General features: G+C 41.8%; 1 protein-coding gene across 1 annotated transcript in view; it reads left to right on the forward strand.

Annotated features, from left to right (window-relative positions):
* Nucleotides 1-17,067: 17,067 nt before the first annotated feature.
* Nucleotides 17,068-25,920, forward strand: part of LAMC1 (laminin subunit gamma 1) — a 71,126-nt gene continuing 62,273 nt past the window's right edge. Inside the window, exon 1 of the mRNA XM_057427468.1 lies at nucleotides 17,068-17,557. Coding sequence (XP_057283451.1) covers nucleotides 17,167-17,557 — 391 coding nt within the window. The 5' untranslated portion in view covers nucleotides 17,068-17,166. The remainder of the gene's footprint in view (nucleotides 17,558-25,920) is intronic.

The following is a 25,920-nucleotide window of genomic DNA, read 5'->3' on the forward strand; positions in this document are numbered from 1 at the left end:
CTGTGTGTCTCTACACAAGAGAGATGAGAAACACAGCACATTCGCTTTTGTCTTTGAGGCGATATTTAGTCACAGAGGAAATCTGAGAGCCTTTTGTTGCTTTGTTAAAGTAAATATGCAGAAGATTTGCCTACTCTACATGGTAGTACTCAAACCTGCACTTTGCATAACATACTCCAGGGTAAGAACTGAAAATACATCTCTAGCTGTAGGGAAATTTGTACCAGTGAAGGGGAATTCAAGAGAACTATGCTATGATCTTTACTTGGAGAAAGTTTAGAGGAAAACTAAGTGATCAGTTGTGGCATCAACATTAATGGTATTCCATTGATCTCAAGACCACCATCTCCAAGGAGGATGAGTCCTTCTTTTGAAAGGAAAGCAGTTCCTTCATAGGAACAGTCTTTCTGTGGAGTTATTTAGAAACATTTGTACTTGATGTGTAGAGCATGTATTAAGAGTGTGCCCATTCTGAATTTGTTTCTGACCAAATTAGCATTACAGTTAGGTAATGTATCTTTTTCTGCCTCCAAATCACAAATGGGATGAGAATGCTAGCTGGAGGAAAGCTAATGTTACAGAGAAAACTATCAAGGTGAGTGGCTTAGCATGTGAGATTGTGATGCCTTACCTGTCTCTGAAAGCAGAATGATTGAGGTGAACATTTCTGATCTGAACATCTCTGCTCACCCTGAGCTTTGATGGAAGAAGGATCTGAAAATGGCTGCATAAAAGCACTCTGCTGGTGCAGAATTTGTCTGTCAAGAGTGTGGCCTTGCTGTGTGGCACTTCACTGGCACACACGAGCTCTGAAACTTGCTGGCATTTTCTCTCGCCTCTTTCCCGATCTCCCTCTTTGCCTGCTCCCTAGCCTCCCAGTGCTTTTCTCCTGACGCTAACAAGAGCTCTGAAACCTGTTTGGGACTTCCTTGTTTTTTAGCAGTAACAGAAAACTCCTTAAAATAAGCTTAATAATAAAACCCAGTAGCCTTGCACGTGGCTCTGTTTTTTAAAAGCAGGTTACGTCTAGAAGGATGAGGAGGTTACTTAAGGAAACAAGAGATACTGCTTTAGTGGTAGTGAAGTGCATGCATTTTCAGTGTGTCTGTGTCTGGGTAGAAAAGGCGGGGCTAAAAGACTGAGGTGCACTGAGGTGCAATAAACAGCTTCAGTTGAGCTGTGTTTCTGCTGCAAGCTTTTCTTTACTGGTCAGGACAAGACTTGTAGTCACAGAAGGGCCAGCTTTAGCAGGATGCATTTCAGTGACCATTCTCTCCTGGAGGTAACGCTCATTAAAATAGCACACCAGTACTGAAGGGCAGCAAAAGGAGCACTTTTGCATCATTTTCAGGATACTAAAATGTATAAAAAATCAATGCAGATAAAAGACAAACTCAGAACATGTTTTGCAAGATGCAAGACCATATGATGGTGTAGGCATCAACCTGAACAAGGAAATATGCACAAGTGAGCGCAGGTGTTTAGATAATTGGTGCTTGCAGCCTTTAAATCTGCAAGGTGTAAGTTACTGAAGCATGGCTGCAAAGTCTGTTGATGCTAATTTTTATTAAATGTGTCACCTTATGGGAGTGTTAAATACAGTGATGATATTAATGTCTTTATAAAAAAAACCCAACACAACAAGTAACACCTTTCAGTAGCTATTGGGGAAGAGGCCCTGCCTTTTTTAGAGGTTCTATTACCACTTAACTTTATGCTGCTTTAAAATACATACATCTTACGTATACATGTTTTATGAAACTGATTTTTTTAACTGAATTGCTGCTGTACTGTACTCCAGTTGCACGGTATTTTTTCCCTAGGTAGTAGCTAACAAATTATATTCTGCTGTTTATTTTCATGCTGAAAGTTTTTAATTCCATTAGAAGTCATGGGAAACTTACAGTTCTCTGTCATTTGCTTAGAACCATTAATCAGGACTGCTTCTGAGGTATGGTTCATAAAGGCCAAGGTAAATTATAAGAGAACACAATACTAATAATGCCTTTAGTTAAGAGGGATAAGTTTACAGCCTGGAAAAGTGCCTACATCATATTCACTGTAGCAGCTTTGTAAAGCAACATTCAAATCATCATGTTGCTGAAATGGAGTATCCATAAAACTACCTTTCCGTATTTCCCATGTAATTCCAGACAGATTTAATCCAGTTTCACATTAATTGTGCATTCTTCATATTCTGTGTGCAGTGTGCTAGGCATCTATCTGCATGTTGGATGCATCATGCCTGTGGATATGAAGCAATGAAAAATGCAATTTCAAAGTACTTACAAATTGCTAAATAGCCTGGAAAACAAGCCCCAGACTATTCAACCAAAACAATCTTTTTCCCCACTTAACAATTTGTACCTTAATCTTTATCTCTAAAATGGTGACAAAAGCACCCTACTCAGCAGGAGTGGTAGAATAATATGTTCATTAATTTTCATACAGGACCAATGTACTTTCACCTAAAAACTATTAAGACATCATGTTGGAAATGTTAAATACGTGTAGTATTGGCTTGAATGTAAACATTTGTTTATAGTAAATTTGATTAAATAAGGATCGTAGTAAATCAGTTGTGTGTTCACTGGATACCGTTCAAGCTCTGCATTAAACAAAGCAGACATCCGATTAAATAATGCAATTCTTTTACAGACCACACATCTGCTGAAACATGCCATGGAACTGACTTCAAAGTATGCAAGTTCACAGGCTGTAGCTGTCTCCCTATTTGCACTGTTCAAACTCATTGAAAATTTCCTGTGCAGCTCAGCCCTTGAGCCAATTTTGCGAAGTCCAACATGAGTTTCAGAAACATATGAAGGAAGGTAATGGGCAGTCATCCATCTCAGGAGCTGCTGCCTTAGGAGGAGGCTCAAAAGTAGCATGTGGTCATGCCTGACTTCTGCAGTGTGTTAGAGCAGCTGCACAGGCACCAGTTTTCAATTTCTAAGTGATTTAAAAATCTTAATCTCATTTAATGTAGTTTATCTAGAGTGTGAATCTACACACACGCTCTCTGGAGATACAGTATAGTCCTACAGCTGTTAATTCATTACACAGCCTAGTCTTCCACCACACCTTAACCAAGACAAGGCTGCCAGTGGTTTAAATTTTCCCTGTTTAGTAGCACCACAGAAAAGGGCGACATCAGGTGTTTTACTTTTTTATAGTGTAACTGCAAGTGTTACAAGCATCAGGAACAAAACATCCAGATTTGGTAATTTACAACCATGGCACTGCTACCAAAAAGTAGTTTTTGAAAGATAACAAGCATCAAACGTACCTCGAAATAGGGTTTTTTAATCCCCCCTGCCCCCCAAATTTTAGGTAGCAAATGACCCAGAAGTGTTGCCGGAGACGTAGGTTCTCTGCACCGTCAGTAGTTCAGAAAGCGTTCCTGGTTCACTTCTTCCAGTATTCATCAGCTTCTTCAGCTGCCAGTTCTTCTTTAACATTACTTTGATAATTAATCAATTCCAAACACAACATTTTATATGTTTCCAGGTGTTTTTTTTAATGGTGACCTGTGGCAGCACGAATAGTCCTTCAACCAGAGCTGTTTCTCACAACTTTCATCTGCATCCCAGCCCCTCCAAATGATGTCACTGAGGAATGTAAGGGATATCTTCACGTTATGTAAGTGGATACAGCAGCAACAGAGAGCAGGAAAAAAGTTGCCTTTTTTTTAACCTGTAAAATTTTACATTTTTAAAATATAAAAGATTGCAGGTAACTTTCCTAATATGGAAAAACTGTAAAAAAAAAAATACCAGTAGCATACAAAATAAGAGAACTTTCTTAAAGACAAAAAATTGGGATCAGTAGCATTACTGGGTGTTTCAAATGCATTTACCAAATACATCCCTGCAGAGAGATAAGGCTGAAGGAAATGAGAACATGTAAACATATTGCAAAAACAACCACGGAAACAGAAGGAAAGGGCCACTAAACTAATAATGTGAAAATCAGCGATGAAAACAGCTTGGTTCTGATCTCAGGAGAAGCCAAATTAGATTTCTAGTACATCCCCGATTGTGAAACAGTGTTAGGCTTTTAGATATTTATCATCTTTTGGAATGCCACCATGCTTATAAACAAACAAACAAAGCCAAAAAGACCTAGAGCTTGCAGATTTATGCAAGAAAGGCAGAATGTGTATTTTAATGCAAAGGTTTTTCAAGTGTTGAAAGTCTTGAGACCCATCTCATTTGAACAACCAGTCTCAAACTAGATAGAACAAACCCAAAATAATCAACTCAGTTTTGCTAATTCTCTAGTTTGTAACCTGAATCTCAAAGAGCCAGGAGGGAGCGTTGACTGCTTGCTCACGTACATACCGTACACACATCCAAACTACTTGGATCAGCTGGGACAACAAATGAGCAGTAGCACTGGTGTTTACTGTGTGACCTTTTACAGCTGCCATAAAATGGTTCCTCCCCTTCCCTTAGGGCTAATGTAGACATTTGGTTTGGCTAATGGAGCTGGCAAGCTGCTTGCAGGACTAGCCAGAGACTCAGCAACGCTTCTGGAACACAGTTTGGCTTCACTTATTGTTTGGGAAAGGCAGCAGGCTGCCACAAGAGAAATGAAAGAGAAGAGGGGTTAAAGAAAAAATACATCTTTGTCTGTAGAGGCTGGTTCTTCTGATGCACTTGGGTAGAAGAGGTGCACTTGTACTAGCCAGGCAGAAGCCAGGTGGCTCTGCTATGCTGGTAAAGATGATGAGCAAGGGTGATGAAATAACAGATGGCTTAACCCATGCTGACCAAAGAGAACAGACTGAAAATAGACACCAGTGGGTCACAGTCTTCATCCTTTACCAATCCTTCTCACAGTGGAGAGAAAAAGTGCCTGTTGAAGAGCTTGCTAAGGAATTTACAACTTTTTAAGCCCAGGGTAGGAACTGGAGAAGCTATTAGCCTTGGGAGCACATCTGATGCAGCAGTTATCACAGAAGTTTGCTTCCAAAGATCTTTCCTTATTTTCCACAGAAGCGCCTATGTGCATGTGATTACAGTGGTAATGGTTCACAAAGTATCTGTAGGAGGATGTGGATACTAGGCAGAAATTGAAGGCGCAACACACACTGATCTTGGTTTTATGTAAATTAGGCTAAATCAAACAGAAAGGTGTTGCTCTGCATATGCAAATAAGTGCTAAAAAAAGGATCACCATCATCATCAGACAGTGGGAGAATCGGAGTTAGACTCTAGCTTTAATATGAGTTTGTCCCCAAAACTCACAGTAAACAGCCCCTGAAACAGCAACAACCATCTCGCTAATGTTAAATGTATTAATAAACCTGAAAGAGGCAATCTTATGTTGGATGAAAAGCAAGCAGTTGTTGCATCTGTCTGGGAGCTGATCCTGCGTGCTCATTCTTGTAAATAACACAATAATCTAACAAACTGAAGACAATTTACACATACACATACTATACTTTCAATGCTATTAACAAGGAGGACTTCAACAGATATGAAACCCATTGTGCAAATGAATGTGTTCTCTGCTGAGAACCACACATTCACTAGGTTCCTCTAATCACACACTTGTATGGCCCTCACCTGTTAAGGGTCTTTGCAATTTTTTAAGTAGGCTATAATATATGAAGTGAGAAAAAGAAAGTAAAATCATTAGAAGAAAACTCTGCTTAGGAATTACAGACCGCCGCTGTTAATCTTTCTTCTAAGGGTGAAGCACCAGAAATGAAGTAAAACAAATCAACAGCTGAATGTTAAAGCATTATCATGTTTGAAGACTCTTGAGACCTTCAGATTTTTTTCTTTATTCCCTCATTCAGGATCAAGTCGAAGACTAAATTCTTCAAAACCCACAATTCTTTTAGTGTTCCAAACTGCATTTACTTGTCAAAGTCTTGCAACAATTCAGTCTTTTTTTTTTTTTCCCAAATAAAAATATCTGGGATTCAAACTGATTGCATTTGGAAGCATCTGGGAACAAAGACAGTGCTGCAACAACCTTATCTCCCCAAGTGGTTCTCAGTCACAAGTCATCAGGATCCATACAAATGTTGCCTACCTGACATTTCTGACCTAAAAGATGTTTTAACATGTCCTGTCAGTTTTTGAGATAAATTGCTATAGCCTTACTGTGAACACTAAAGGAAGAAGGAACAATGCCTCTGGAAGTAACAAGAATAAGGTGGGAGGAGGACACACAGCTTGAGCAAGGAGACCAGATACCAGAGATTTCTGTAGAGCCAAGAATGGGCAACTAGAAGCTCATAAACATTTCTATGCAAGCTCAACTCAGCCAAGACAAGCTTCCTAGCAATGTGACATGGATTTACTCAAAACAAAAGGCTACTTATGTCAGTACCTCTCTATATTAGCATCATCATATACACAAAGAAATATAGACATAGCTGTATGATCTTGTGATTCAACTGACAAAGCTACTTAAATAAATGGCCTATGGTATTAAACTAAAAATTGGTATTTGTCAAAGACAGCTTATCCTCCTGTAATTCTTTCCAGGCAGAATATTTTTGAATGTATGTGCAATATACTTTAAAAACAATGGTTACATCAGGTAGCTATAGTAACCAGCATCTACAAATGAGTAACAGAAGCTTCTTTAAGCTGTCCCAGATTTGGTTTATGAATTTACATTTTAAAGGACGGTTCCTTTCCTCATTGCCTGTGACTCAAATATTCAAGGTTGTTTAAGCAAGGCTTACTTGGCTTTATAAGTTACTTTAAGTTGCCTCAAGATTTGATGGAGCCTTTGTTTTCAGACTGAAACTTTCCAGGCTCAGTCTCCGTAAAGGTGACCTTCAAACTCTGAGTGGAGACACTGCAAAAGAGACAGACAGTAGAGGAGCAGTTACTGTAAACTTAAATATGGACTCCGGTCTGGTTTGTTTTGTTCCAAGTAAATAATCTTCATCAGGAAAACAAGTTTAGTAAAACCAGATCTACACAGATCTGACTAAGTAAAAAGTTATCTCAGAAGAGGACTTAAAAATAATTGTAAATAAATAAGGGAGCAAAAAAGATATGAACACATTGTGGCTGCAAAGATGTATATAAAAACATTTATTCTTGCATTCAGGAATATTCATATGCGTTCCTGCATATGCTAATGGAAAGATTACTTCTAAAATGTGCCCAGTTCTCACATCCAGCATTTTTACAGTGATAAAAATTTGGAGAGAGTTCAAAGTGATCACAAAGTATCCAAGGCCAAAAATAGGTCTAATGAAAAGCCTTCAGCCTAGCTAGCTTATCCAAGAGAAGGTTGGGAACTTATTCTTGAGCCGAAAGTGTTTACATAACAGAAGTCTTAAAAGAGAACATTAGTTGTCTTTCTAAGAAAAAACAATCCATAATCACCACACACTGTGCTTAGTAATGCTCATTTTATCCCATGAAAAAAATAACTTCCTTCATTGAGAGAGACCTTTGGCAAAATTCTGTTACATTAAATATACTATATAGGTCATTGGCCTACTGAGTTTTCATGTATCATCAGGATGCATATCATCATGGATAGCATCAAGGATGAACAAGATAGGTAGACAGCTGTTTTCTTTCATCTTCAGTTTTTCCAAAAGGTATTGCAATTCCAAAAGGTCCATTGCATCACTGGCATCCTCTGGCTACAGGCTATCTTCTGCTGCTCTGCTACTGTATTAACCAGGTGGCATCTCACTATTTAAGACACAAAGGCTATTATTTAAGCACAAAGGTGGGTTCTGCCTCTTAATGGCTCTGGGATTGCACATGCCTAACAAGGGTGCTTGTTCTGTGCCATCCCTAGTAATCCTTCTTCAAAATAGCCATTTACTGGAGAATTCCAAATCCACAAGCTTGAGGAAATGTGAAAAATGCAGGAAGTTAGGATCTACAGCTACAGAAAATGTAACATGCTTGGAAGAGTCTTGATGGTACTATACAGCACCATGGGCTGACAGAGTATTATGGTTCAGGCTGGGACAACAACATGGACAGCTGGCTATCTGTCCTTGTTGTGAAGTCCAGTTCCAGATAGCACACAGGTTGTAAGCACGGCGCTGTCTTTGACACAGACCATCTATCACCATATCTATTTTTAACTTTTCTAGAACACATACCAGGTTTTCTCAAGATACCATCTGTTATCAGTGCATGTAATCAAGTTTTTTTCTTTCAATTACAACCCTATTAAAATTGTTTTGTAATGTCTCAGGATAAACCTGTATGTGTTTTATCTACAAAAGAACATTGCATTTGTCTGTTGCTGTTGATCACACAAACCAGTTTATAAAGAATTGGTGAGTCTCCAAATGCCCCAAATATATAGTAGAAAAAACTAATGACATGTTAATGTCCTAATAATGAGTATGAAATGTTTTTTCCAGTGTCCATCCAGCCACGCAGGACTGGAGGAGGTATCCATACTGATCCCAACTGCAAGCACCCCTTGCTTTCTGCCACCAGGTCTGCTCCTCATCCCTTCACATTTTAGCTCCCCTGAAGCAGGAGTCCAAGAGAAGCCTGCAAAGTTATGTCCTGTAATTCATAGTGGGATGAACAATTGCTTCATTGAGCTAATTCCTGTTTATACTCTGGAACCTGAATAAATTGGCAATCCTTACTGCAGGATGCAAGAATAACACACTGGGAGAACATCTGCCATCCCAACTGTGACCTGGAAGGAAACATAACCATGAGTACTTGGGTTCAGTATGAGAAAAATGCTGTCTGTTGTACACTTCAGGGGACTAATGAAGTTATGTGTCATCTGTTTGCGCAACATTATTAATTCTTTTTTTTTTTTTCCTTTCTGTTTGGAAAGCCAGATGTTGCTAAACTGGGGCCTGGCCATGTGGCTTCCAGTGAGTGAACAGTTGTTACTGCCTCTTGTCCTGGCAGATGGAATTTGTTAGAACTGTGGGCACCCGTATTTATCCACAGTTTTGCTGGAGGTGAATATAAGTAAAAGCTTTCAAGCCTGACTACTTCTACAGGTTAACAAACCAGGAAAGTCTCCTGCAGCTTAGCACTTCTGGGACTCACAGCCTCACATCCAGGGAGTGCAAGGAATGACTATAAAACACAAACACAAGGTGGAGAAAAAAACACCAAAACTCAACTTTCAGTATTTTCCCCGATTGAGGTGAGATGAAAAGAATTTTTGATTATCTGGAAGGTTACCAGTCTTTCAGGTACTGCATTTGTATTTGTGTAAGTGAATTGGAAGGGGGTACCCTGGAGGGATACCTGTCTGGCAAAAGTCATGAAATCCAATTCACTCATTACGCAGGCAACTTCATTGTGAGAGGAAACATATTGTAAGAGGAAGATGTGATTCAGCAAAATTAAAGAGAAGCTGAATATGTTTGCAGGTTTGTAAAGCCCTCAAACAAGGATATAAAAAGAATATAAATAGTATCTGGTGGTGTCTGATAAATCAGTAACATCCAATAAGGCAGTCTTCCCTACCAGCATGTGTATCCAGAGACAATTCTTCATTTTAAATACAGGAAAATGTGGGAGCTTTAGGAGCTGCACTGAACCATTGATGAAAATGGTATGCTAGGTATGTATTAGTATGTAAAGATGTTTATGTTCCGGAGCCTTTCTGTTTTCTTAACCTTTGATACTAAACAATTCGGGTGGCAAAAACTTGGTTGCCACAAGCCAGTGGCTGATGGGGAGGTGTGAAATGGGTTTTGAAAATGACTCAAGCCAAAGAGTGGACCAACAAAAGCTACGTTCTGGGTTAAAAAAACACTGGGCAGTCACAATGAGGTGCTATTTTACAGAGCATTCTGTGATTCAAAACCATATATGAAGTAACTTTTGAGATGCATATTCTGGTATCTAAATCTCTATTATTAATTCATTGCTAATTAAAATACAACAGGCTTTCACAGACAAGCATCTGCATCTTTGTGAGAAAACTGGAGCAGGAGGGACCCACCATTCTGTAAAGATGTAGCCTATCTTCTGTACCCACTTCCGGTGCTTATTTTAAGTTAACCCCAACACAGACAATTACAATTAATTGTTTAATGCACTGATGCACTAAATCTTGATTTTAACTTCTTCATATGATTTTGAAATAACATGCTTATAAGTTGGAGGTAAATTAACATATCAAAAATGAATTGTCATAAATGTTACAGTTGATCTACTCAGATAAATGTTACAGTTGATCTACTCAGATAAATGCTTTTAATGTAATTAAATTCTCAAATGTAATAATTTTCCTGAGTTCCAAAATGATTAACAGTTGAAGAGACTACAGATTTACTATTCTTTAAGGATCTGAGAGGTAAAAAACCAGCACACAGGTCTTAGAATTTCCAACTCCTTCACAGGCACTGCAAGTATCAGAAAGACACTTGACTTTGTCTTTCAGGTATTTCCGTGAACTGAGTTTCAGGGATGAAAATGTGGGTAGTATGTTGAGGTTCCCAGCAAGTAAAATGCAGCTGACAGCTATGGAAATGATATTTTTTCTTGCCTACTGAGTTCTTATTTTAATACATTTTAAAATCTCCTGCTTAGGTAGCTTGCTAATAGTACTTCAAAAAGCAAAAAAAGGAGATGTTTAGCAGGAAACAGTCTATTTATAAGGCATTTTAGATATTTTTCCATTGTTTATGATATCCACTGATGAGTTTAAAAATGTCCTTTCTTTCCCTAACAATCTTAATATTTCTCTTTGCTTTGATAATCCATAGCAGTGTGTTTACAGCATTTTACATGCTTCAAACTAGGGGGGATAAATTCTCTTATTATAAAAAAAAAATGGACTCAGAAGTGAGAATTCAGTTGCTTGCAATAAATGAGGTTTCATCACTCTGCTTTATGGATCAAGATTAACTTCTAGTCCCTGCAAAACTGCTATGATACCTATGGACAACAGAACAACCAGAGAATGATCTTGCATGTTTATATTTTCCCCAGTTCCTCTTATGACTGCAAGATCAATGGTGATGCTGGTAGGAAGGTTAAGCCACTAGACCATGTCATATTTCCTGCTAAAATAAAATCAGCATTCCTTATTTTACTGTAGAGAAAGCTGGCAGCATTGTCCACCATGTAGTGTTTGACTACAACCTTGACTTTCTGCTTAAGTTTGTAAAACTGAATTTTTCTTTTTTTTTCCCCACTGAAGCTGCATGGTGGTCCTTGCCTCATTATCCTTATGTTTTTTGAGTTTTTATGTTCATTTGCAGCTAAGAGTGGTTTGGATCAAACAAAAATGTTAGGGAATACTACAGTGTGCAATTTATATCAAAGCCACTGTATGTATTTCATGGTGATGCTCTGCTCTTTCTGAACAGCAGATCAAAGGATTTCTGTTAGACAGGGGAACGGTCTTCATCTTCAACTAAAAAAATAAGCTTTACTGTTCTTGTAAATGTCTACCCGAAGGCAGCTGAGTTACAAACCTGTGAAAATTCTAGTCCACGTATGCATTGTAGCTTTGCAGAGACTTTGTAAAGCTGTATTTTCAGAAGATTCTGTTCATTCCAAGTATTTATTTTTTTCTTCTTGGCTACAGGGGCTAAACAGATTTTCCCTGAACTGTTTCTTTTGTCTATTTAGTCTTTGATGGAAGTGGGGCTTTAAGTACAGAGAATGTCTTTCTATCCTCTCAACTAGTCATTCTCTGACTATCAACAGACACAGGCAATGCTCTGGAGAACGTGGTGAGCTGGAGGATACTAAGATTAGAGATGGGGCACGCTGAGAGATGGCCAAGAACATGAGTAGGTATGTATCTTAAAGGCAGCTCCTTGTAGCTCTTCACCATTCACTGTATGCTCCATGTCATGCAATGGGGAAGCAGCTCTGCATCAACTCAGTTCTATGTGGGAACAGAGACAAGCTGCTGAGGAGCTTTAGGAAGCGGAACAAACAGTTAGGGGAGATCAGTGAATGTCCAGATCCCAAAACTGCAAGCTGGTGTTGCCATCCTCTAGCTGGGTTTAACTCTTCTGGCTTAACAACAAATGAAACTGCAGCTTGCTTGTTGAGACAAACTATTTATTTAGCAGGAGAACCATGAACCCTGCTCATCCAAAATCCATCATCCAAAATACTAACCTTCTCAATTGACTGTCATAGAATCATGGAATTATAGAATAGTTTGTGTTGAAACAGACCTTTAAAGGTTACACAGTCCATCCCCTCTGTAATGAGTAGGGACATCTTCAACTAGATGAGGTTGTTCAGAGCCCCATCCAATCTGACCTTGACTATTGCCTCCGCTAGATGGTTGATCTGACCTTGGATGATTTGGAATAATATATTTCCACGTGATGAGGGTTTCCTTCTTGAAGCAATCCAAGCGGATTCAAGTCTGCTAAGAGTTTTGGCCACATTTTTTTAAATAACCCCACCCTGCTTGGTGAGGCTTGTCAGTTAATAAGCCAGTATTCCCTTTTGATTTCTTTCCTGTTATTTTCTGTATCTAACCTGAATAGTAAGTATTGTTATGGCTAGAAATGCCTAAAATATGGCTAGCAATCTACAGCAATCGAACTGTAGAGCAGAAGGAAAACATTAGTTTCTTCTTTTATGTATGACTACACATGCTACCTACACTACATCTCCAAATTACACATAGATTTTTTTGCAAGTCTTCAAGTGTGAGTCCAATGGCTAAAAAGCATACAGCATAGAAAGCATTACAGGTTTTACAGGAAAAAGAAAAATCTAAAAGAAGATGGAGTTTCTTAGAGACTGTGTTTTTTTTTTGTTTAGTTTTGAAAAGCAAAGGAAAGTTCATAAAACTATGCTTAAAGAGTATTAAACTTACAAAGGTGAGCTCTTAAAATGAGGGAGACACTGCAATGAAGATTGCTTTTAATAACGATCTTGTACAAAGAAAATCAGGGTTTTACAAATGATAAAAGAGCAACACAATTTACTGTTGATAAAAAAAAATGATCATGGCAAGACTGATTGGCAGACTGCGTAATGAAAAAAGATGTTGTGACCATAAAGAAGAATTAAGAACTAACTTGGAAGAAAAATTCTGCCCTGTTAGCACTGTTGAAAAGAAGTTACCCAACTTTCTGTTAAAAACAGTCTTGGGAATTCTGCTGCAAGATCAGGAAGGATACTTATTAAACGCTGTTGTGGTCACACAGATCAACACCCTTCATGGTGAGATACCCGTGATCACCCCCAACACAGTCACTACTTTCTGGGATGGCATTTTATCAGGCTTGGAAGATAGTTTTATTGGGAATGTCTTACAGTTAGTGTAAACAGCCCCAGCTCATGCATGTGAAGGATTTGCATAGCTATGCAAGTCATCTAAGAACAGGACTCAGATCTTATCCAAATGGATCTGGGTAAGTAAGTCCTGCTCCTTACACAGAACTTTGGTGCAGTGCATCATAAACCTAAATATTGTTGGAATTTTTTGGTGGCAGAGCATCCATCACTGGACCCTGTAGTGCAAGGATGAAGGTGGCACTGAGCCTATTCTCAGTAAATTTAGTGTCTCTATACTATAGATGTAATACCTTGACAAAAATGTTTAATCCATTCCTCTGGCACACTTTCATCTGTGCAGCGCACTGCTGGTGTACTGATTTGCAATGCAAAGGGGAGAAGTGCTGAGGAACATCTCAACTCCAAGAAGCCCAGTGGATGCTGAATGTGTACATCCACATTCCCAATTCCTCCATCAGTGGGCTTTCCAAAGGCATCTGTTCATGGCAGTGTTGGACAGGTGAGTGGATGTTTTGGAGAGGGGAAGGAAGTATAGTTAGGGCTGGCTTGGGTCCTTCTGATGTTACTGCCACAGCCTAATATAGGCTGCAAGATATGGTTGCTTAAATCCAGCACATGACTACACCACAGAACAAAAAAGAGGGGTAAAGATAAAAGAGAAAACCTTATCTGCCAGAAATCAAATATTATTAATTCATTTCATATACACCACCAGACATCCATTAACCAAAATGTTTTTTGGTTAAAAGGATGGGCTGTGTTTAAATCCACAACAGATAGATGAAAAGCTGCACAGTCTTTTCATGTTTTAGTGTTGGTTTTGCATATTTCTTCCCAACATTACAGTATTAAGGAGATAAAATGATACATCCCAGACTCAAAAAAAGAGATAAAATGATCAGCTTATGTCTTTTATTTCTCCTGAGTTTGCAGAAACTTGTAAGAGGCAGATTACCTCTAATGAACAGTTTCAGAGATGATACTTTTTATTCACCTACCTATAGTTGCTGTACAGAATTATCTAGGATAATCTGAAAAAGAGCGACTAAGACAGTAAAACTTAAATAAACCATTTCATGAAATGCCTTTTGCTTTCACGGTTAGTAGGTCTCTTTCAGTTCCACTTACAAGATCTATCCAAAAAGCAAGACTGCCAACCTTGGGAGTCCTGGCCTTCTGAAAGCTGGCAGGATTTCCTGTAAGTGTTGCTTTTATAAAGGCTATTTCCTCTCATGTTTTTATGTTGCTTTTTCTGTTTGCATTTCTGCTTTTTCTGTTTGCATTTCTTCTCTTTGTTCTTACTCTCTCCACACTTGTCTGCATTCATTTAATTTGACCTGAGCACTTCAAAAAAGAATTGGAGTAATAACGTGCTGATTTCTACAGTTAGGCATTTAAGTTCTTCCCTGACCATGTCTTTATTAAAGCAAATTTTCTTGAGACTTAGTATCAGTTTGGGGCAGTAAGTGCTTGAAGACTTGCACCTGTTCTTGAAGCAGCATCCATGTCTTCATTGTTGCTTCATTATTCCTGCACTAAGCCCAACACAGTCACAAACCTTATCCACAAATATTATTATTTTACAGATGGTTAACTAAAAGTTTTGTTGTTGTGCCCACCTATCTATCAGACAATCTTTCCTATCTTTCAAGTCACTCCTGCTGCGCAGATGACTCAGTCCACTTCCTGGGAGTTTACAGTCATAAGAACTTATTGACCAAGGTATTTTTACTGTTATTCACCCATGTGAGCATTGCAAAGTTAGAGAATTTATTTGGGTTCTCTGCTTTTAAGACAATGTTATTTTACCTGAGGATGCTTTTTTACTGTGTTGGAAAGGAAAGGGGTTTGTGGGGAATATAGTGCAGTGCTTTGATAAACTATTTCAGCAGGTAAGACATTAAAAGGAAAGCATAAGCCATGTATTTATAGCGATATGAGATTTAATTCTGTTTTTAGTTAGATAAGTATAGGTTTACTGAATTAAATGTAACGGCATCACTCAGTCTGAGTATGTATGCATGTCGAAAATGAAACCATAGTTAAGAGTATAAAGTGGATTTTGACAGCAAATATCAAATAGCAGATATCTCTGTATCAGGATTTCTTTGTTAGACTCAGTAATCTGAAAATGACAGGGAGGACTTCACATAAATGGTTGAGGATGGTCATACATCTATACTTTGAAATATTGGAAAATGATTAGTTAAAAAAAATCACACAAATTATTGTTTTTAAGTACTGAGTATCTCTAAACCCAAGAATTTTGCATTAAGCTGAATATTTTTTCATTATCCATGGGAACATCCCACACATGGAGAGACAATCCCTTCGCTCCACTGAGTGGGATTTATGGCAATGCCCTCTGACCCTGTTCAGAGTCCCTGCCTGCTTCTCACCTGTGTCCTAATCCTTCGCCCCCTCACATAGATCTGCTCCATGTGGCTTCCTGCTCTCTTGTTCTTATTGCCTGCTCTGCCATGTCTATTCTCAACTGCAGGCATCAGCCAGGCTGTTACTGAGTCAGGGAAGCTCCATCAGCAAGCTGTTTCCAGAGCTCCTGCCTTGATGGCATCAGCTCCACGTTGCTTTTGCAGCAGCTGGCTTGCATTCAGAAACTGAGGAAAAGGGGGAAGCAGTGGAAATCAAACTTTCCACTGAAGATGTGTAATTCCAGCCTGAACAATAGCGATGCACTGATGGCTCTGTAATGCATCCACACCCCTTGTGCTGGTGCTGAGAGTGTCCAGGGGACTCTTGGTACACAAGCTATCTCATCATGGCCATGTTAATACTCTCTTGGGGGGGGCAAAAAGATAAATCACTGCACAAACGTGCAGCACCAAATCTACCAGCAGCATGATAATTTTCAGGCTTGCTTACGAGAGAATGTGCTGTGCAGACCTTGTGAACAGTCTGACACAGGCTCTTAATGCCGGAAGTGAAGGGTCAGCTTCTATAGGATATGTGTGTTTACTTTGAAACAAGAAAGTGCATATTTTTCCCAGGGCAGAATGCATTTTTTTCCTGTTCTTTCAGCCACAGGCTGCATTCAGACTTTCTCATAAACACAACCAACACGGAGCTCACAAAGCCTTTCCTTGACTCTCCTATCAACTTCTATCTCGACGAGTAATTTCCTGTTTTCTGAGCAGGCTTCTGGAGGCACTTTCTCCTGTAAAAGCAGTTCTGGCTTTACAGGGTTCCTGGATTTTACACAATCTTTACACGGTTCCTCAAACTGAAAAGACACAGGTTGATAGCTAAAAATCATAACCCAGCCTTTGGCCACGTCCGGCATAGCTGATGCCTCTAAGCAGCAGAGAGATCTGGATTTATATATGAAAATAACAGTAAGTTCACTGAGCGTCCCCTCACACCCGCTTTTAGGCCTGCGCCTCTGGACAGCACAAAACCAGCCGCGTTCAGAACCGTCCGGCTGGCAGAACAGAATCAATTTTACCACATTTCTTGAGAAACCTGTTTTTTTTTTCCCCCTCTATGAAAAGTCTTTAAAAGAGACAAACGGGCAGCCCCGCCGGGTTCTCACAGGGCAGACGCGGTGACCGTGCCCGCCGCCGCTTGAAGGGGTGGGAGGACATTCCCGCCTACGACACGCAACGCCAGCGGTGCAGCGAGCGAGATGCCCCCGCTTTCCGCCGGACAGCCCTTTCACCGGGCGTCGCCGCTCCCGCAGGAACACCGGCAGAACGCAGACAGGCGTAGAGCGGGAAACGGGCATTTCCCGTCACGGCGGCCCCACTGCAGGCATCGCCCCTTTAAGCGCACGCATTCCAGGAGGCGGGGGAGGCTGCCGCCCGGCCTCGCCTCGCCTCGCCTGTGCCGGGCCCATCCCATCCCGCGGCCAGGCGCGCAGCGGCGGCAGCCAGCGAGCGAGCCTCTGCGCCGGCTCGCGCCGCTCCGCCAGCCCCTCCGCCGCCGGCCGAGCGCCATGGGGGGCGGCGGCGAGCGCCGGGCGCTGTGGCTGGCGGTGCTGTGGCTGTGGTTGCCCGGGCGGTGCGGCGGCGCCATGGACGAGTGCACGGAGGAGCGGACCGGCCGCCCGCAGCGCTGCATGCCCGAGTTCGTCAACGCTGCTTTCAACGCTACGGTGCTGGCCACGCACACGTGCGGGACGCCGGCCGAGGAGTACTGCGTGCAGACCGGCGTCACTGGCGTCACCCAGTCCTGCCACCTCTGCGACGCCGCCCAGCCCCACCTGCAGCACGGCGCCGCCTTCCTCACCGATTACAACAGCCCCGCCGATGCCACCTGGTGGCAGAGCCGCACCATGCTGGCCGGCGTGCAGCACCCCGCCGCCGTCAACCTCACCCTGCATCTGGGTAAGGGCCCCCGCACCGCCCTGCCCTGCCCTGCCCTGCCCTGCCCTAAGGGGTACCGGCGCCAGCGGCAGCCCCGCGGGGCGGGGAGAGGAGGGTCGGGCCGAGGAACCGCCCTGCGCCGGGGTTCTTAGTACCGCCCTTGCTTCGGCTCGCATTAATTAAAGGTGGCTGTAACTGGGCCCCGGGTAGTAAGTGACCGAAGCGGGTTTTCGGCGGGTAAGCCCTGCCGCGATGGTCCTGGCTGGGGTGGCTTTGTCTCAAGTAAGGTTTTGCTGTGAGGTCCCGGGTGTGATTGGGACCTGGTCTTGCAGGACAGGACATGGGATCTTTGGCTCTGGCCTACTGGCATTTTCTTTTAAGGATAATGGTAGCTGCAACATATTACTTTACAAACTTGAATTTCATCCTTCTCCACAGAGGCAAAGCGACAGTTAACATTGCAAGGGGATGCTTTGTTGAAATCCGCGTTGATTGTAGTGTTGATGTGTGAGACAATTGGCCCATGCTGTGAGTGGCAGCATTGGCAGTCATGTGGGGCATGGCGAGTGTGTCGTGTCCCGCGCCCTGGGAAGCTCAGATCTTGGAGTCTTCCAGACAACAGGCTTGGGATTCAGTTGGGAGAGGCTGGTTCGAAAAGTGGCAAGCACTGCAGCAAAACGTGTGTGTGCAAGGGAACATCTGCTCTGTATCCTCTTATCCTGGGGCAGCATTGTCTTTTAATAGTTGGTGGGTTAGATTTGTCAGAGAGCAGTTGTCATTACTGCAGAACCCGTAACATCAAGTCAATAAAAGGAGGTGAATTTCCTGATGAATTGGCATTCCCAACGGATCCTTTGGAATGAAGTATTTTAGGCCTTGCTTTGGTTTGTGGACAAGCTTTTCTTTTCGTCATTCAGTTATTTAAGCTGTTGTGACATGGAAGAGGGGTGTTTAGAACTGGAAGAGAAGCCAGCCAACAGAAAGTTAAAACCACATGTCATTAAATAAAGTAAGAATTTTAAGAAGCCCCACTGTAACCATTCACAATTGCCAATCAAGAGCAGCTGTAGAACCTGAAGTTTAGCATCGGATATGTGTTTCAGTGTAATTCAGAGGTAAAAAAACTCTGTTAGGGGTCAGGGAGCTTGATCTGGGGCTCCGCACCCCACGGACAGGTTGTGTGAAAGCTCCCAACTGTGTTTGCAAGACGGAGATGATGGTGCCGAGTCCTATACCAGGCGTTACCTTCTCTGTGTTAGGAGCTTCAAAATAAATACACAATGTAAGCGTATGCAATCATTTGGATAAAGGGAGGTAGGCTTTTTTTTTTTTTTTAAATTTGGATTTTTATTCAGGACACTTGGAAAAACAGTAAACTAAGATTTGATCTCAACATCTTTTCTAATAGAAATCGTAATTTTTCATTATCAAGGTAAAAGTTTATAGGCATGTTTGTATTACTGCTGTCCTTGAGTCTGTGCGCCTGTATGTATATGTGTGTTCTTTGAAAAAAAATGTTTTTCCAGTGTACTGGATCACACTGGAGTGTGCTGTGTCCTGGAAATGTGGATGTTTCTTTGATGGAAACAACTGCTTCTCTAAAATACTGTAGCATTGTAACATGATTGTTGTCAATTGCTTGGCTTTCAGGTTTGTTTGCAGGCCCTTGTAGCTTTGTGAGTTTACTCTGGTGTATTTTCAGACTAGAGTATAACTTTTAAGCAAGAAGCTGCCTGGCTGACTTCAGATATTTGGGGGTTTCTCTTCTTCCCTCTTCTACTCCTTCACCTTTGCTCCCCCACCCCCCTTTTTTTTTCCCTTTAAATTAGGTTTTTGAGTGGGTAAAAGTATGTATAAACCCTTTTAAGACATGGAAGCTTGTTGTGGGGGTGGTGGCAGGAGTTAGTTCTAAGATAACTGATAGCAAAGCATTAAGCTGTCTGTGCACGTGCTGTGCAAGCAGTAAATATTCCTGTGCAACTCTGTATGCATCATGGAGTTCACTGAAGGGTGGAGATGTGTTGAGTACTGCAAAGTGCCATTTTAGTCTCACATGCCCCAGACTCCTCTGTAACATTGTTCTGATGTACTTTTGTGAAGTCTTCAAATAATCTTCGTGTGAGACATAGGGTGCTGTGGTTATGTGTGCCTGTGGGCTGTTCCCTATGGCACACCATGGTCTGTGGGACACGTAATTATTGCCATCAGTAAGAGAAGAGGCAAAGAGCTTGACAAGTATTTGCGTACTCAGTAGGACATAAATGCATTTTTGAACACAAAGCCCTTTTATGCAGTTAGTTCTGCATGATCTTTGAAGATTAGGCTGGGTGCTCAAACCCGTATCCTTGTTTGACGTAGCAGTTGCCTGTATTTCTAAAAGCACTGGTATCCTTGAATGGTTAGCACTGCTTTGCACCCATTCAGCATTGGCTCCAGGCTTTCAGCATGCAAATGCCACCCTGCGCTGAGTTTTTGGCAGTTTGAGATGTCTTGATTAACATCTAGTGATATTTAATCTGTGGAGATCAGTGTAATGTTTTGGGGGAGCCTGCAAGAGGTCAGCAAGAACTGCGGGTCTGTTGCCAATGTGTGAATGTGGGTTTCTTTGGATCTTCTTACAATTTGCAGTTCCGAACATGTGTAAAAACCTTTAGCTTTAGGACTAGATGGTACCAAAGAGCCTGATATAGAAAAACACAGTGCAGATCATTACTGCTGAGTTAAAGGCTCAGGTCCTGGGAGTGTTTGAAAAGGAGATTTGTGCCCAGAAGTTATGGTGCTCCCTGGGGAGAGGGGAGTTGGGGTAATTACCCGTCCTTGTGCAAGGAACATCTGGAGTTATAAAAGCTGTTTCTTTTTGTATGAGAGGGTATTAAGACCCCTGAAGTAAGAGTCCTCCCCCAAGAAGCTTTGAGATGTGAGGTTGCAGCTGTAAATCAGGAGAAGGGGGAGCTGAACTTGTTGGCAGGGTGGTGTCTGGGTAATTAGGTTAGTGGTCGAGAAAAGGGGGAGCACTGTTGTATCCTTTCTTCCACTTTTCTTAAAGGTACCCATTTGCTTGCCCCATTTTCCAGTTCCTCAGGTTGAATTGTTTCAAATTTAGACTAGACCCAACCAGCCTTTTTTCCCCCCGCCACTGCCTTACCCCCTGGGATGAATTATTCTGGGAATATATATATTTCTATATATTCCAGGAATAAGAGACTTTGGGGCAGCAGTGCCAGCTTTTAGATAGAAGATGGAAGCTGAGGCATTACAGTATGTAGTTAGTTGTCTGCTTTTTTGAAGCTGGAGTGTCACGTTATTTTTACAGTCTGTGCTGTTTGCTTCTGCTGGGAGCATTGGGATAGTTCTGGCACCTCCCCAGCACTTTGTGTGTATATATTTTAGCACAGCTTTGCTATTTAGACCCCTGATGGTGTATCTTTTTTAGAACAGATTCTTACTTCTTTCTCTGCAGCTCTAATTTTGGTGTGCTTTCTGTTGTTTCTACGTCTTTTTTTTTATTCGCTTTTACATGTGCCTCCCTGTTCCTTTACTACCAGCTGGCCCTGCTAGAGCCACCTCTCTTTTTTTCCCCTGAATACTTTTACTTTCTGCCCATATCTGCTCAATTTCAGCTATCATGATCCCAGTGTTTTGTTTCTCAGACAAAGAGGCAGCATTCTCAGCACTGATGGTGGATGTTTCGTGGCAGTGGTGTGTCTCTGCCTCTGCTGAGAGCAGGCCCGCTTTTATCAACAGCCTAGAAGCTAGGAGCAGTCCGGTTTGCCTTTTCCAGTGTGAGTGACTACCTGCTGCATCTTAGCAGGGACAGTGCCCAGGAGATGTGATTGGCTGATGATGCTGGTGGTCTAAGCTGTGAATCTGGGGCTATCTGGTAGGCAGGAAAGACCAATTCCTACCTCATCTCTCATTCCCTGGGAAGAGGAGCTGGCATTCAGTGCTGGAAGGTAGCTCTCTGCTAGCCTGCCTTTCAAGAAGAAAAATGAATTGCTGCTTGCTTTTGTTAAAAATGCATTAGCTGTGTTTGCAGGCATGGGCTGGGTTAGACCTCAGTGTTCCTGCTCTTAAATTCTTCTGAAACCCCTACTGTAGACCAGCCTAGAAACCCATCACCAGGCTGAATGGTATCTTATATGTTTAAATGAAAAACTTATAAAAGCTGTTGGTTGTTAAGAGAAATGGACTGCCTGTCTCCTTCACCTCCCCCTTTTCTAACTGCTCAGTCCTTTATTTGGCTTTGAGGAGAGTGATGATGCTTGGTTATATATACTTTGTCTGCAAAGCGTAGTTTGGGGTATGACTGCCATTTGAAGGCATTTACAAGGAAGCCTTGGCAAGATGCCAGTTCTTATGCTCAGCCTCAGCTTGATTTGCCAGTTCTTTGTAGCAGACGAGATTCTTTTTTTTTTTTAGTACAGAAAAGCAGTTTGTTTTTTGTTTTGTTTTTTTTAAGGGCAGGCTATGAAATATGCCTTAAATTGTCTAGTTTATGCGACTTGGATGCAATCAGTTGCTTTGTTTCATTTAGCGCAGCAGAGCGATGCCCTTCGCTTGTTGGTTATCCCATTAAAAATTTACGAGGCTGCGGTTCGTTGCCTTCCCAAGGGAACCACGGTGAAACCAAGCGCGAGCAGTCAGGGCGTGTGCACGTGGAACTTCGCACAGCATGGCTGCAATTTAAACTCTCTGAGAAACAGTAGTGAATACATTGAGTGTTTCCGGCACTTCGGGTGGTGGTGTGTGTGCCGGGAAGCCCTAGCAGATGTCTTGAGCCCAGGCTGGGAAGGGCCGGCCCTGCGCCACAGTGGCTTCACCGTGGTATTTGCAGAGCCCTGAGGGGACTCTATTTTAGTTGGTCTTGCAAAGGCTGGATTTACATTTTGCAGGTTTGAACATGAGTAGTTAGGAGATCAGGGCTTTTAATGGCCAGCAGTTGTTCAGTGCAGTTACAGAAAGTTGGTTTAAAGTTTTTTATCACTTCCCACATACCCTTTAAATTCCCGGGTTTTCTGTAACTCCTCTCTCCTGTGTCTTTCTTGGGATGCTGATGCCTCTGCATGATGCCTTTGGAAATATTATACATGGCAGAACACTTATTTTGGGGGATGGATCATGTGGTATTTTGCTGCAAAAACAGCTGCTGTTTGTGGTGCTTGCCGTGAGTTGCTAAAAGTTTTAATAGCTGGTTTTGACACAGTCAGATAGTTGCTTTTGTAGGTTTAAACCTTGGAAGCTGTCATTTGCTGCTCAGAATTATTAGCTTACTGAAAAATTTCTGGCTTATTCAGTAGCATTAAGTAGCATTTCTCTTACAGCCTGAGGCTTCAGGAGGCTCTCCTGGCCTCTTTTGAGTCTGCAAGTGAAAACCCTAGGCTGCCACTTCCCATGGAAATGTAGACTAGGATTGCTCTGCAAACGTGTAGAGAAAATAATTTCCAGTGCAGATGGATGGGAAACTCTGATCTCTAGTTCACCATAATTCTTAAAAAAAAAAGAACTGCGAGCGTTGTCCTTAATCATACAACTGTTGTAGACTGAGACCTCCTCGTTGTGTCCTCAGGGCCCTAATTCATCATTTACTGCCACTGGTGACACTGCTGAGTGATTTCCTGCAGGCTCACTGTCTGGCTCCATTTCCTACCTATGGGTTAGCTGGGATAGGAGGTTGGGTGTGTTAAACTAAACTAGTTGCTTCAAACATCTACCTCTGGTTCATAATAACCTTCAGAAGCTCAGCCTTGGGCTGCAGCCCCTCCTGCTCAAGAAGAACCATTTCAACCTGCTTTTACACATTTCTTAACCATGAAATCTTGCTTACTGGTGGCTACCATGGAGTGTTTTAAAATAAAGTTGGTATCATAGTATCCCAATAAACTGTAAAACTCTTGCTGGCTCTGTTGTCCTGGCACATACACAGGAGTATATTTTTTTTCTACCCCAGGTATACAGTAGCCTTGTGTGTCTCAAATCAAGTTTTACAGGCTTTAAGTGAGGAATAAATGTGAATGCTTGTGTTGAATCTATGGCATCACTAGCTGTGTTAAAAATTCTTTGTAATATTAGGAGAGCCACTTAACACTAAGCCATCTGCAAAGGATGGGCTTGTGATTACTCTCGTGGTCTGTAGCATCACTTCAGTAATGCTGGGGTTTTAACAGCGCGCTGGTGTGATGGTGGTGTTGGCCATCATGTCAGCATCGATGAGAGGTTCAGGACAGTTACTACCAAAGCAACTGTGAGATGAATTGCTGCTGCGAGTAAACATGTACAGTTGTCAAACAGGACTGGGAATATTGAGAGGCTGCCTTTTGTAGCCTGCCAGACTGCAGGTGCAAGGTGGTGTTAGCCTTTGTGGGACCCTACCTTTGTTAGGTACTTTTAGGGTAGAATATAATGATTTCTCTGAATTTTTATGATGTAGAAGCTTGGAAAATGCTGAAAACTCATCAGCTGTAAAAAGGATCTGAAATGTCAAGGTAACTTTTTTGAAATAAAAATAGATGGCTTTAATATTTTTTCTACTTAATCTACCAGTCCAGCCCTATATGAGAGATCTACAAATACCTTGGTGCCCTCCCATCCCCCTCCCCCCAACCGCTTTATTATTCAGTGATCTTCAGCATTTTGTTTTGAAACTGGGTGGCAAAGCACTTCTTGTTTCCATGCTTCTACTTGTTTTAGATATTCCAGTGCGATAGTCATCAAAGAGCTGCTTCCAGTGGTAATCATGCCTGCAGTTCTGACACAACACAGCTGTGCTCAGTAATGGGGAATTTTAAAATTTCCTCTTTTAGAAATAGTATACAAAAACTATTATTGGCTTTTTTTTCCCTAAGCTAGTGCCATCTTGTACATGGAAGGTAGGCTTCCAATTAGCTTGAGGGCTTATTTGTACTGTTGGTTTGGGGGGTTGTTGGTTTTGTGGGGGAGATTTTTAAGGTGTTTGTAGAGATTACATATTTGTGCAAAGACTCAGGTTTGTGGGCTCTTGGTTCAGCTTTCTATAACATTCTTGTCTCTGTTGCAGACTTCAGTGTGCTTAGAAAATGTTTATGTGATTTGGCTTTGTGGTAGGTTTTGTTTTTCACAGGAGGACAAGGTAATTCCTAAATTCATCTTCAGGGGCTTGAGAAGCTTTTACGCGAAGATCAGGGCTTCAGTTGTTAAATGGTGTCAGGAGTGGCAGCTGGCCCCTACTGATGGCCTGAAATGTAAAGGAGGAAGACTTGGCCCTTGCATTGCTCTTAACCCTGTGTAATGGGAAGATCAGCTATATCTGAGGGATAGAAACCAAAACAAAACCCCCAAAATCCACAAACAGCCCCTCCAAACTAACCCCCAAATCCTTAAAACCTACCCAATCCAATCAAAAACTGCTTGATAATGGGGGTTGTTCTTCCCCAGCAAGTGTGTGTGCAAGTGGGCAGTGGCTGACTTCATGTGGTAGCCTTTGGCTTTCCAGTGGGTTGTCCTAAATGCTTATTCCCTTGGTTGCTTCAGGACCAAGGGAGTACTGTGGTGTTTGACATTGTCATCAGTCGAGTTCTAAGCATGCTGCTTTCATCTTGTTAGTTACTTTTCAGGGTCTGCTTTACAACTCGACCTACTCAGCATCAGAAAAGGCTTGTTCCCACCTTAGTGAGCTGCTGCTTGTGCTATGTGTTGCACTTGGGCTGGTTAGGGTTTGGTTTTTGTGTGTGTAGTCATTTAGCCTCTTCAAAAGGGATAAATGTGTTGGGGTTTTTTGTACTTTCTTACGCTGTACTTACAAGGTTGTGGAGTAAAAGCAATGTGCTTTGGAAAGTGGAGTTTGTGTTGGGAGTATCTCTTACTGAGATTAGTGAAATGAAAAATCAGTCCCTTCTAGAAAAAATACCATCAGATGCTTCTTGGTATCACAGGGTTAAGTGGGACGGCTTGACCGAGTGAAGAGAAAATGTTCTTGTCTTAGGACTGCTTATCGTTATGATGATAATTTACAGCCCTTTCATCTGCAGTCCTTTACATGCTCCCATCCTGTGGGATTTTGCAGTGGGATTTTCTTCCTGGCAGCTTGCAGAGCTGGTCCCTGGGAAGTTACTGTGGACAGGCTGCCCTTGCCTCCCAACTTCTGAACAAACATGATTTACTTGTGAGGATCAGTATATCTCATTCTGCCCTGCTGTGGCTGCGGTAGTCGGCCTGCAGAGGTTGGCCCAGCAATCTACTTTTATTTTGTTAGAGTAGCTGATGCTTTCCTTCCAGCCGCTGCTTTCTCCACTTTTGCTGGCTGCCTTCACGCATCTTATGGGTCCTGCTGCCCTGGCTGCAGTAACATAAGACAAGCAGTTTCTCAACACTGAATTAACCACTTGATGAACTAGTTAAGAAGCTGGTGC

This window comes from Pezoporus wallicus, unplaced genomic scaffold, assembly GCF_028554395.1.
Source record: "Pezoporus wallicus isolate ANWC-B61680 ecotype Strahan unplaced genomic scaffold, APGP_CSIRO_Pwel_v1 scaffold_7107, whole genome shotgun sequence".
NCBI lineage: Eukaryota > Metazoa > Chordata > Aves > Psittaciformes > Psittacidae > Pezoporus > Pezoporus wallicus.